Source organism: Scyliorhinus torazame, chromosome 1 (genome assembly GCF_047496885.1).
Source record: "Scyliorhinus torazame isolate Kashiwa2021f chromosome 1, sScyTor2.1, whole genome shotgun sequence".
Lineage (NCBI taxonomy): Eukaryota > Metazoa > Chordata > Chondrichthyes > Carcharhiniformes > Scyliorhinidae > Scyliorhinus > Scyliorhinus torazame.
In genome coordinates this window covers 291,781,057-291,793,850 of record NC_092707.1, presented here as the reverse complement: position 1 = coordinate 291,793,850, position 12,794 = coordinate 291,781,057, and the positions used below count along the sequence as shown (strand labels likewise).

Below are 12,794 nucleotides of genomic sequence, written 5' to 3'. Positions count from 1 at the left end.
CGGTCCTTCTTTAAAAGGACTGGCAAAATCATCATGAGCTTATCATCATTATCATCACCCCGCGGGTGAGGAAGGCGATGCTTGAAAGGAGCCGCAGCGAGGGGGGACTGGCATTGCCGAGTCTGATCAACTACTACTGGGATGCTAACATAGCCATGATAAGGAAGTGAATGGTGGGTACGGGGTCTATCTGGGAGCGAGTGGAGGCGGCTTCGTGCAGGGGCACCAGCTTGGCAGCCCTGGTCACGGCTCCCCTACCGCTGTCGCCGGCCAGGTACTCCACCAGCCCGGTAGTGGGGGCGGCCCTGCGGATATGGGGCCAGTGGAGGAGGCATGTGGGGGGGGGGGGGGGGGGGGTGGGTGCATCTCTCTGGGCTCCAATATGTGATAACCATCGATTCGCCCCCGGGAACATGGATGGAGGGTTTCGAACATGGCAGCGGGCGAGGGTGGGGAGGGTGGGCGATATGTTCCTGGAGGGGAGCTTTGTGAGTTTGAGGGGCTTGGAGGAGAAATTTGGGCTGGTAAGGGGAAATGACTTTAGGTACTTACAGATGTGGGACTTTGTACGCAGACAGGTCCCAGCCTTCCCACGCCTCCCGCCAATAGGGCTCCAGGACAGAATAGTCTCTAGAGGAGAAGGAGGAGAGCGTAGAGTCTCGGATATCTACAAGGTGCTCCTGAAGGGGGAAGAGTCCCAGACGGAGGAACTGAAACTCAGATGGGAGGAGGAGCTCGACGGGGAGATGGAGGACAGGCTGTGGGCGGAAGCTCTGAGTAGGGTCAACTCAACCACAACATGTACCAGGCTCGTCCTGATTCAGTTTAAGGTCGTTCACCGGGCCCACATGACGGTAGCTCGGATGAGCAAATTCTTTGGGGTAGAGGACAAGTGCGCTAGATGCGCGGGAGGACCAGCGAACCACGTTCACATGTTTTGGGCATGTCCTAAGCTTAGGGGGTACTGGGAGGGATTTGCGAGGGTCATGTCCCGGGTGCTGAAAACAAGGGTGGTGATGAGTCCAGAGGTGGCAGTTTTTGGGGTTTCGGAAGACCCGGGAGTCCAGGGGGAGAAAGAGGCAGATGTTCTGGCCTTTGTTTCCCTAATAGCCCGGTGGCGGATACTGCTAGCATGGAGGGACTCAAAACCCCCGAAGACCGAACTATGGCTTTCGGACGTGTCAAGTTTTCTGGGTATGGAAAAAATTAAGTTCGCCTTGAGGGGACCTGCACTGAGGTTCGCCCGAAGGTGGCAACCATTCATTGACTTCTTCGCGGGAGAGTGAACGTCAGCAGGGGGGGGCGATTAGGGTAGAGTAGGAGGGATAAATAGGCGGGTAGTGTCTAGGGGAGAGGAGCGGGCATGTGCAGTATGGTTTGATTGAAGTAGTGGTTCTATATTGATGGTTTTATATTGATGTTTGCACATTTCTGTTAGCTGTAACTGTTTACAATGCCAAAAAAAACCTCAATAAAATTGTTTGTTAAGAAAAAAAGAGTTTAGGGTCTCTGCCACTGCCCTCTGCGTAAAAAAGTTCTTCCTCATTTCCCCTCTACACCTTCTGCCACTTATCTTGAATCTATGTCCCCTGGTTCTAGAATTCTCCTTCAAGAGAAACAATTTTATCCTGTCCACTCTATCTCTTCCCTTCTTAATTTTGTACACTTCAATTAAGTCACCCCTCAGCCTCCTTTGTTCCAAGGAAAATAACCCCAACCTGTCCAATCTCTCCTCATAGCTTCACTTATTTAACCCTGGCAACATTCTTGTAAACCTCTTCTGCACTCTCTCCAGAGCAATAACGTCCTTCCTGTAATGTGGTGACCAGAACTGTACACAATACTCCAGTTGTGGCCTCACCAGTGTTGTATACAATTCCAACATAATATCCTTAGATTTCTATTCTATACCTCTGCCAATGAGGGAGAGCATTCCATAAGCCTTCTTTACAACTGTGTCTACTTGAACTGCTGCCTTTGGGAACTTGTGTACCAAGATCTCTCACTTCATCTACCCAGCTTAGTACATTCCAATTTATTGTGTACGCAACCTCAAGTTTTCTTATATCTGCCAGATAGTATCATCTTGCTGGTGATACTAAATTAAGCAGCTCGCAAAGTGGTATAGATGAAAAGAAAAAGTTCAAAAGGGACATTGATAGATTAAGTTTGTACACAAAGCTACGCCAGATGAAATTTAATGTTGGGAAAGGTTAAGCCATTTACTTTGGGCCTAAGGAAAGATAGATCAGGATATTTTCTAAATAACAAGAAGCTAGGAACTATGAAGGAGCAGAGCGATTTAGGGATCCATGAACAGAAATCATTAACAGCGAGCCAAGAGGCTGTGATACAAAGTGGTGATAGATATGTTATGGTTGGATAACACTCTGGTTGTATTGCATTTGGACTGGTGCATCACATCTGGGTACTTCACCTCAGGAAGGATATTTTGGCCTTCAAGCAGGTATGTCACTAGCATGACAACAGGGATAAAATGAATAACTTATGAGGAAAGATTACACATAACTAAATTATGAGGACTGTACCCTTGAGTATAATGTAATGTAAATGTAAATACCCCAGGTCCAAGGGGCCACTGATGGTACACATGTCGCTCTGCAAGCACCGGGGCAGCATAATCAAAGACCCCTCCCACCCGGCTTACTTACCCTTCCAATATCTTCCATCGGGCAGGAGATACAAAAGTCTGAGAACACAGACTCAAAAACAGCTTCTTCCCCACTGTTACCAGACTCCTGAACGTCCCTCTTATGGACTGACCTGATTAACACTACACCCCTGTATGCTTCACCCGATGCCAGTGTTATGTAGTTACATTGTGTACCTTGTGTTGCCCTTTTAGGTATTTTCTTTTATTTCCTTTTCTTTTCATGTTCCATATGATTTGGTCTCAGTTTGCTCTAGGAAGCTACCAACACAGGCGTCTAAAAGTTCTCCAACTGTGAAATACTGCAACCATCTTCTCAAATCCTTAATAAACGAACCCTGCGTATTTTATGTTAACCAATTCCTTATGCAAGGTTGGTGCATTGATGTTTATCGATTAAGTAAGCATAAGGAGGATACAAAACAGCTACAAGGGTCTCCAGTGAAATGGTTGGCTGCACCTAAAGGATATGCACTCACAGCACAAACTATTTATAACCTGGCAATCAATACACAAAGCTCAGCAGCATTTCACAATGCTTACTCTTAAATGCCCATTATATATTCAAAGTAAGTTTATTTTACTAATTTATTAACTGACAGACAACTAACTAATTAAAAAGTCAACAGAAGTTGAAAATGAATTCATTTGGAAACATGGCCAGAAAGATGCTAACTTTAAAAGAAGCAATAGCCTCTAATTAGCCGAGAATGTATTACCCTTAATATTTCATTAAAAACTGGATCCACTGAGTTCTTCTTCACTGTGCTCTTCAGCTTATTCTGAGATTTGTCAGGAAGCAAATAGATCTTCACATACCTGAAAAATACAAGCGTAGAGTCATAAAGCTTCCCGGTTTTCGTAACTATACTCTTTGCTCTAATTCTCAGGTTCCATTAATAATTACACAATTTCAGGGTAGGGAAGGTTGGGAATTAAATCGTTTAGAGTAACTTGACATTTAAAAAGATAGGCAAAATGGAAGAAGGGAGTGGAGACAGGACTGAAATTAAAGGATGAGATGAAGACAGTCATGAGAAAGGATCTCAACCTAGAAAATCTAGGGGATGGATTCTCCATTATAGGGACTATGTCCCCAAGCCAGCATCAAAACGGGAGAGTTTTACACCAGAAAAACGGGCATCAAAGGGACACCACTAATTCCCAACCCTGCAGGGGGCTAGCAGGGACCCAGAAAAGATCTCAAAGCTTTTGCTGAAGATACGGGCCCCTGCACTTCCGGGTCAGAGGCCGCGCATGCCCACGGCAGTGGCCTCCAGCAGCTGTGCGGTGCTCCATGGCGGACTCTGACCGCGGAGCTAGACCCACAAAAGAGACCCCCAATCGGCAGTGCACCCGACCCTCAACCCCCACACAAACATTCCCCGGCCGCCTATAAGGCCCCCACTGGTCTCCGATCCGCCCGCCCCCGACTAGGGCCGGCGCGGACTGTGTCCGCAGCCGCCATGCTAGTATCCCAACCGGCTAGAGCACATTATTTCCATGCCGCCGGGACTTTGGCTGGTCGGGGGCGGAGAATGGCTGAGTGGGCCTCTGGCAATGGCACCAAGTAGGTCACAGGCAGCGTACTCCCCAAGTACGCTGCTTTTCGGGACCCGCAGAATTGGGGAATGGCGCCGGTCCCACTTTCTTGCGGGAACATGGATTCTCCGCCCTCACGCCGGCCGTGATTTTGGCGCGAGGGTGCAGAGAATCCAGCCCAGGATGTTGAATCAGTCTGGGTCCCAGGTTCGATTCCCAACTTGGGTCACTGTCTGTGTGGAGTCTGCACATTCTCCCCGTGTCTGCGTGGTCCCTCCGGGTGCTCCGGTTTCCTCCCACAAATCCCGAAAGACGTGCTTGTTAGGTGAATTGGACATTCTGAATTCTCCATGTACCCGAACAGGCGCCGGAGTGTGGCGACTAGGGGCTTTTCATAGTAACTTCATTGCAGTGTTAATGTAAGCCTACTTGTGACAATAAAGATTATTATTATAAAGAAATGGGGGCTCCGAGCTTGCACATGCTGACGAGCAGCACGGTAGCATTGTGGATAGCACAATGCTTCACAGTTCCAGGGTCCCAGGTTCGATTCCGGCTTGGGTCACTGTTTGTGTGGAGTCTGCACATCCTCCCCGTGTGTGCGTGGGTTTCCTCCGGGTGCTCCGGTTTCCTCCCACAGTCCAAAGATGTGCAGGTTAGGTGGATTGGCCATGATAAATTGCCCTTAGTGTCCAAAATTGCCCTTAGTGTTGTGTGGGGTTACTGGGTTATGGGGATAGGGTGGAGGTGTTGACCTTGGGTAGGGTGCTCTTTCCAAGAGCCGGTGCAGACTCGAGGGGCCGAATGGCCTCCTTCTGCACTGTAAATTCTATGATGATCTATGACACTGAGACTCACTCGACTATCTGCTAAACTAGCTGTGTAATTGCCTTTCGCCAAGCTTGCTGTAAAATCAAGGATGGCAACAGCACCTGATCCGATCAGACAGCTGGCAGTTCTCGAGCCCCAACAACCCCACCAAATTGCTGCGGCAACTCAGTGAGGCTGGTGAGGTAAGTTGAAAATTTAAAACTAGACTGGTCAAGGAGGCTGGAAGCCCCAGATGGCCGATTCAGACTGGATGGGCAATCCTCCCTGCCACGACTGCCTCTGTAGAGTATGGAGTCTCCTGCTGTAATGGCCACCCAGGCTAGCTGACAGCTTCCCCACATTGCTGGGGCCACCCCACTGCTGGCAAAGCTCTGGTGGTGTTACAAAATAGGAGCCTTAAATATGCCAATCAGCTGTCTGCTTATATGGAGCGGGATGCCAATCTGCACTTAGCTTGTCTCCTGCTTGCTACTGGAAAAAATTGTCGACAACGGTACAGCATTGGGGAACCAACAGGGGACCAATGTCCTGAAGGGGAGGTTCACTAGTGTGCTTGGGGAGGGTTTAAACTAAATTGATAGATTTGATGCTGAAAGATTGTTTCCCATTGTCTCAGGATAAGAGGACTGAGATGAGGAGAAATTACTTCACACAGAGGGTTGTGAATCTTTGGAATTCTCTACTTTGGAGGGTTGTGGATGCTCCATTGTTGAATACATTTAAGGCTGGGATAGAAAGATTTTTGGTCTCTGAAGGGATATGGGGAACAAGTAGGAAAATGGAATTGAAACCCGAGATCAGCCATGATCCTATTGAATGGCAGTGCTGGCGCAATGGGCCATGCGATCTACTCCTGCTTCTGTTTCTCGTGTCTTTTGTTGGACTAGTAGTGAAGAAAAGCAAAGGACAATCCAAAGTAGGACTTTTAAATTGTAAGAGGACTAACTTGAATGGAATGAAAGGGGTGTTACCAAGGAAAATATAAATAAATACTGACAGGAAAAATAGTAATGGCATTTAAGGGAAAGCACCTTAAAGGTCCACTTCCCCACCCTAACCCTAACCCTAACCCTAACCCACCTAACCTGCACGTCCCTGGACACTAAGTGGTAATTTGAGCATGGCCAATCCACCTAACCTGCACACCTTTGGAACCGCAGCCCAGAGGAAACCCACGCAGACCACGGCAGAGTTTGCAGGACTCCACACAGAATAGTAACCGAGGCTGGAATTGAAGCTGGGTTCTGGTGGTTGTGAGGCAGCAGTGCAACTGTGCCGTCCCAGGCATAACAAGGGAATTAAAATGGCAGTTAACATGAAAGCGAACCCCCAAAAACATACTGATAAGAATCGAAGATTGGCTAGCTAACAGGAAGAAAAAGAGGACAGCCAGTAGGAGGAACATTTTTCTGGCTGGCGGAATGTATTGAGTGTGTGTGCCACATGGATCAATGATGGGGCCTGAATTGGTTACAATTCATCATCAGTGACTTAGATGAAAGGCCTGAAAGTGTGTTGCTAAATTTGCTGATGATCCAAAGATAGGTATGAAATAAAATTGTGAAGAGAACATATGGAGGCTACGAGGGCACAAAGATAGGTTAAGTGATCTGGCAAATGTGGGAAAATGTGAAATTGTCCCATTTTGGCAGGAAGATTAAAAAAAGCTTATTATCTACTGGAATGTTGTTGTTTATTGCAAGGGGAATTGAATACAAAAGTAGGGAGGTTATGCTTCAGTTGTACAGGATACTGGTGAGACCACATCTGGAATATTGTGCACAGTATTGGTCTCCTTATTTGAGGAAGGGTAAACACATTCAAAGCAGTTCAGAGAAGATGTACTAAACTAATAGCAAGAATGGGCGAGTTATCTGATGAGGAAAGATTGGACAGGCTAGGCTTGTATCCACTGGAGTTTAGTAGATCAAAAACATCTAAGAAAGATCTGAGGGGTCTGGAGATTGTTGACGTAGAGAGGATGGGTGGGATCTTCTGGCCCTTCACAATGGTGGAATCTTATGGTCCCGCAGACGGTGCACCCCTGCCATTGCGGCGGCAAGGGGTGCATTCAACAGGAACCTCCGTTGAGAACGGCAAGAGCAGAAGATCCTGCCGCCGGCCACTGGCAACACGCCTCCCGCCGCTGCAGAACACATCGTAGAGGCGGAGAAAAATTCCACCATTGTTTTCCCCTGTGGGAGGATCTAGAGCTACGGGGTCACTGTTTAATTATAAAGGGTCACCCATTTAAGACAGAGGTGAGAATTATTTTCTCTCAGAAGGCAGTGGAAGCAGAATCTTTGAATGTTTTCAATATAGAGGTAGATAGATTCTTGATGAAACAAGGGGGTGAAAGGTTACCAGGGTAGGCAGGAGGTACTATCAGATCAGCCATGATCTGACTGAATGGTGGTGCAGGCTAGAAGAGCAGAGTGGCCTACTCCTGCTCCTAGTTCATCTACAGAAGCATAGAAATCATAACATTTACAGTACAGGAGGCCATTCGGCCTATCAAGACAGCACCGGCTCTTGGAAACAGCACCCAAGCCCACGTCTCCACCCTATCCCCATACCACAGTAACCCCACCCAACCTTTTTGGACACTAAAAGCAATTTATCATGGCCAATCCATCAAACCTGCACATCTTTGGACTGTGGGAGGAAACCGGAGCACCCGGAGGAAACCCACGTTTGGAAATCTTCGATTAGTATATAAATTCACTGCCGAGCAGAAAGTAGTGGCACTCACACACATCAGTGGTGAATTAGTGGGTATAATTGGCATAGCTGTCAGGCTGAAAGAATGTTATTTGACTAGTGGCTCAACGTTCTCACCTGCAAAGGAATTTTCATTGTTGTCATGCCTCAGCATTGGAGGTTGACATGCTTGGTCATGAACGCACAGGCAAAACCCCCCCTCTCCCATCTTAGTGGATGATTCAGGCTGTGTCCACTGGCCACCCACCCAATGCATTAGCCCGGCCTTCCCTTCCCAGTGTCAGAACCCTCCAAGTAGGCAGAGGCCATTAACTGAAGACTGCAGAATCCGGAGGCGTCAGTTTTACACTTGGATTTCTTCCCCTTATGGTGATATGTCCTTTGCCCCTTCAATGCCCAACTCTTCGACAAGGATATTGTCCCTCTCTACCACCTCCACCCCCCCCCCCCCCCCCCCCCCCCCCCCCCCCTTGTCCACACCACCCTTACCAGCTCAACTGGAATTCGCTGCCCGAGTTGGTGGTGGAGGCAGTGATCATAAACTCTTTTAAAAGTACCTGAATCTGCACCTTAAGTGCTGTAAGTTACAGGGCTACGGACCGGGTGCAGGAAGGTGGGAGTAGAAAGGGCACCTGGGTGTCCTCGGGCTGGCATGGACAAGATGGGCCAAATAGTCTCCTTCTGTGCTATGACTTTTCTATGATTCTATTCAATGACAGATTGAGAGTTACTAAAGCATACGGCATCCAGGGCATCCAGTATAAAAACACAGAAGTTATGTTAAACATGTACATAACATTAGTTCAGTGTCAACTGAAGTATTGCATTCCAGTCCTGCGAGACACATTTCAGGAATGATGTAAATACATTTGACAGCATGTCGCTTGCTACAGTGGAGAGGCACAGGGTGGGTTAGCGTTGCCGAACTTAATTCATTATTATTGGGCGGTTAAATGTAGACAAGGTGCAGCGGTGGTGGGAAGGAGAAGGGGAGAGTGGGTAAGGATGGAGGAGAATCTTGTAAGGGGTCTAGTTTGAGGGCTATGGTGACGGCAGCTTTAACAATGGCTCCAAGTAGGTATTCGGGGAGCCTGGTGGTGAAGTCCATGGTGAAGATATGGGATCAGTTGAGGAGGCATTTTAGGGTGGAAGGGATGTCGGTATTAACGCCGCTGTGTGAGAATCATGGGTTTGGGCCGTGTGTGTGTGGGCGGGGGGGGGGGGGGGGGGGGGGGGGGGGGGGGGTTGATGGATGTATACAGGAGGTGGAGAGAGTGGGGCTGGTCACGGTGAGGGATCTGTATTTGGAGGAAGGGCTCGCCAGTCTGGAGGAACTAAGGGAGAGGGTAGAGCTGCCAAGAAGGAGTTCTGGGGCGTCATTCTCCGACCCCCCGCCGGATCGGAGAATGGCCGTTGGCCGCCGTGAATCCCGCCCCCGCCCCCGCCGAAGTCTCCGCTCCCGGAGATTGGGCGGGGGCGGGAATCCGGCCGTGCCGGTTGGCGGGACCCCCCGCTGGATTCTCCGGCCCGGATGGGCCGAAGTCCCGCCCAGGAATTGCCTGTCCCGCCGACGTAAATCAAACCTGGTATTTACCGGCGGGACCAGGCGGCGTGGGCGGGCTCCGGGGTCCTGGGGGGGGCGCGGGCCGATCTGACCCCGGGGGGGTGCCCCCCACGGTGGCCTGGCCCGCGATCGGGGCCCCACCGATCCGCAGGCGGGCCTGTGCCGTGGGGGCACTCTTTCCCTTCCGCCTCCGCCACGGCCTCCACCATGGCGGAGGCGGAAGAGACTCTCCCCACTGCGCATTGCACGGGAAACTGACAGCGGCCGCTGACACTCCCGCGCATGCGCTGGGAAACTGACAGCGGCCGCTGACGCTCCCGCGCATGCGCCGCATTTCCGCGCCAGCTGGCGGGGCAACAAACGCCATTTCCGCCAGCTGGCGGGGCGGAAATCCCTCCGGCGTCGGCCTAGCCCCTCAATGTTGGGGCTAGGCCGCCAAAGATGCGGAGACTTCCGCACCTTTTTGCCGGCGCGATGCCCGTCTGATTAGCGCCGGCTTTGGCGCCAGTCGGCGGGCATCCCGCCGTTGGGGGAGAATTTCGCCCCAGGTGTCTGCAGGTTGGGGACTTTGCGCGAAAGGTCTGGAGGGGGTTCCCTAGGTTGCCGGGATATACTCTGCTGGAGTGACTGCTGCTTCCGGATGTGGAAGGGGGAGGGAAAGAATTAGGGATATATACAAGTGGCTGGGGGAGCAGGGTTGGTGAAGATTAAGGAAAAATGGGAAGCGGATTTGGGAGGGGAGATCTATTGGGGAGTATGGAGTGAATCATTGCATTGGGTAAACGGGACCTCCTCTTGTGCAAGGATGAGCTGATACAGTTTAAGGTGGTGCACAGGGTGCATATGACTCAGGTGAGAATGAGTGGGTTCTTTCAGGGGTAGCAGATGAGTGTGAGAGGTGTGGGAGGAAGCCAGTGAATCACGCACACATGTTTTGGGGTTGTGAAAAGTTGGAAGATTCTGGCGGGAGTGATCGTGGTCTTAGCCAGGATAGTGGAGGAGGAGGTGGGGTGGGTGGGCGGGGGGGGGTTGGAAAAGGGAAAAAATCTATACAGACTGTATAATTGATTGCTGGGAAGTATGAAAAAAAAAGATTTGATAGAGGTATTCAAAATCCTGAGGAACCTGGAAGAGTTCTTAGGGAGAAACTGTTCCCATTGTTGGAAGGATTGAGAACTAGAGGATACAGATAAAAGGTGATTTGCAAGAAGCAATGGCGACATGAGAAAAATGTTTTTACACAATGAGTGGATAGGATCTGCTTGAGAGGATGTTGGAGCCAGAGCCAAAAGAGGTATATGATAAGGAATTGGATTGTTATCTGAGAAGGAAGAATGTGCAGGGCAGTGGGGAAAGCAGCTGGTTTAGCACAGTGGGCTAAATAGCTGCCTTGCAATGCAGAACAATACAAGCAGCGCGGGTTTAATTCCCATACCGGCCTCCCCGAACAGGCGCCGGAATGTGGCGACTAGGGGTTTTCACAGTAACTTTATTGAAGCTTGCTTGTGACAAGCGATTATTATTATTATTAAAGTGGGGCATATGGCACTATGTAACTTGCACCTATGGGGAGCCGGTGCAGCATGACAGGCCAAATGAGCTCCTTTGTGCTCTTAACAATTCAAAACTCTGTGATTCTATCTAGGTCCATGATAATCTTATTCATCTACAAACTTCTGAATCTTGTTTCCCACATTGAAATCCAAAGCATTGACATATAGCACAAAAAACAAGGGATGTAGTACTGAACCCTACATTAAAAAAATGAATTAGACACAATCGCCCTTTAAGAAATACATGTTAACTGTCCTCAATTAACCCATGCCTTTCCAAGTGACAATTATCGGTGTCCCTCAGAATGTTTTCAAAGCTTTATCCAACATTGTGGTTAAGCTGGCTGCTCTGCAGCTGCTTATCTATCCTTTCCCCCTTTTCTAAACAATATTACAATGTCAGCAATCCTCCAGTTATCTGTAGCCACCTGTAGCCAGAGAGGAATAGAAAATGATGGGCAGAGCTTTTACCGCATACTCCTTTGTTTGTATTAACAACCTGGGAAACATTTCATCCAGGCAGAGCAATTTAACTACTTTCAAGGATGATAAACCTCTCATAATGACCTTCTCATCCAATATTTCCCACTCCACTTTTTTAGCTTTGTAACGTCCACATTGTTTCTGAAGACAGACACAAAGAGCTGGATTCTCCACTGCATTGGGAACTCCACTACCAGCGGTGGGCAGCAGAGGATCCAGCATTGCACAGAAAACCATTCCGGTGCTCCAGTCCCCGCTGGCATCAGGATCAAGGTTCGCGCCCCGCACCAGCGGGAGGATACAAATGGGTCTTAACAAGCCAGACACAGAGACCCCCTAATTAAACCAGTCTGTGACTTTGAAGTGGTCAACTGTGAACTCAACCAATGTTATGAGGGCTCTCACTTAAGGTACCTTCCCACTAGGAGGAAAGGTAGCTCGAGACAGAGATGACGAAAGAGATTGAGAGTAAGTGAAACAGAAAAAGAGGGCATATGAAAGATGTCAGGTGGATAATGCAGGTGAGAGCCAGGCTGACCATAGAAAGTTCAGAGGACAGTGAGAAAGTAAATAAGAGAGAAAAAGAGAGAGTATGAGAAGACATGAGCAGAAAGTGATCAGGAACTGGTATCCATTGCTTGAGGGTTTTGTGGAGGTAGATTTAATCATAGCTTCCAAAAGGGAATTGGAAAAGCAACTGAAGGGGAAAAGTTCTCAGATGTAGGGGAAAGGGTTGGGGAGAGGGACTATCTGATTTGAACTTGCAGCTGGCACAGAGACAACCCAGCCAACATGCAACCAACAAAAGCCAAAAATCCAACACTCCCAGCTCAACATCCAGCACAGCAAGGCAAACCTCCAGCCCAAAATCCAACTCCCTCAGAGAAAAGCTGAGCTACACAGTCCAACATACAACATATACAGTCCAACATTGAACTAACCTACAAAAATATCAAACTCATCTTTCAATTCACACATTCTAACATCCAACCATCCAATTCAGCATCCAACATCCCCAGCCAGTATCAACTCAATCCAGCATTCAACCTACTTAGCCAAGTTTATAACCCATCAGTCCAACATCAAATCCATCCTGCAACCAACACACCCAAGTCCAACTCTCAACTCACTCAGCCATACAGTCACCAAACCTATCTGAATATCTAACCACACAGCCCAACATCCTAGTCACCTAGCTCAACCTCCAACTCAACCAGCCCAAATCTGACCACCTAACCTGACATCCAGCCCAATATTTCATTCACCCAGCCCAGCATCCAACTCATCCAACCCATCATCTGACCATCTCCAACTCCACAAACAGCCCAACAACAAACTCGTATAACCTAGCATTCGACTCATTCTACCAACAGCTGAGAGACACTCTTTTAAGTGCAACATACTTAGCCCAAAATTGAACATGCCCAGC

General features: G+C 48.9%; 1 protein-coding gene across 3 annotated transcripts in view; it reads right to left on the bottom strand.

Moving 5' to 3' along the window:
* Positions 1-12,794, bottom strand: part of sytl3 (synaptotagmin-like 3) — a 161,854-nt gene that overhangs the window by 33,229 nt on the left and 115,831 nt on the right. For all 3 annotated transcript variants that reach the window (XM_072507509.1, XM_072507512.1, XM_072507515.1), the window contains one exon: positions 3,391-3,490. In XM_072507509.1, coding sequence (XP_072363610.1) covers positions 3,391-3,490 — 100 coding nt within the window. The remainder of the gene's footprint in view (positions 1-3,390; positions 3,491-12,794) is intronic.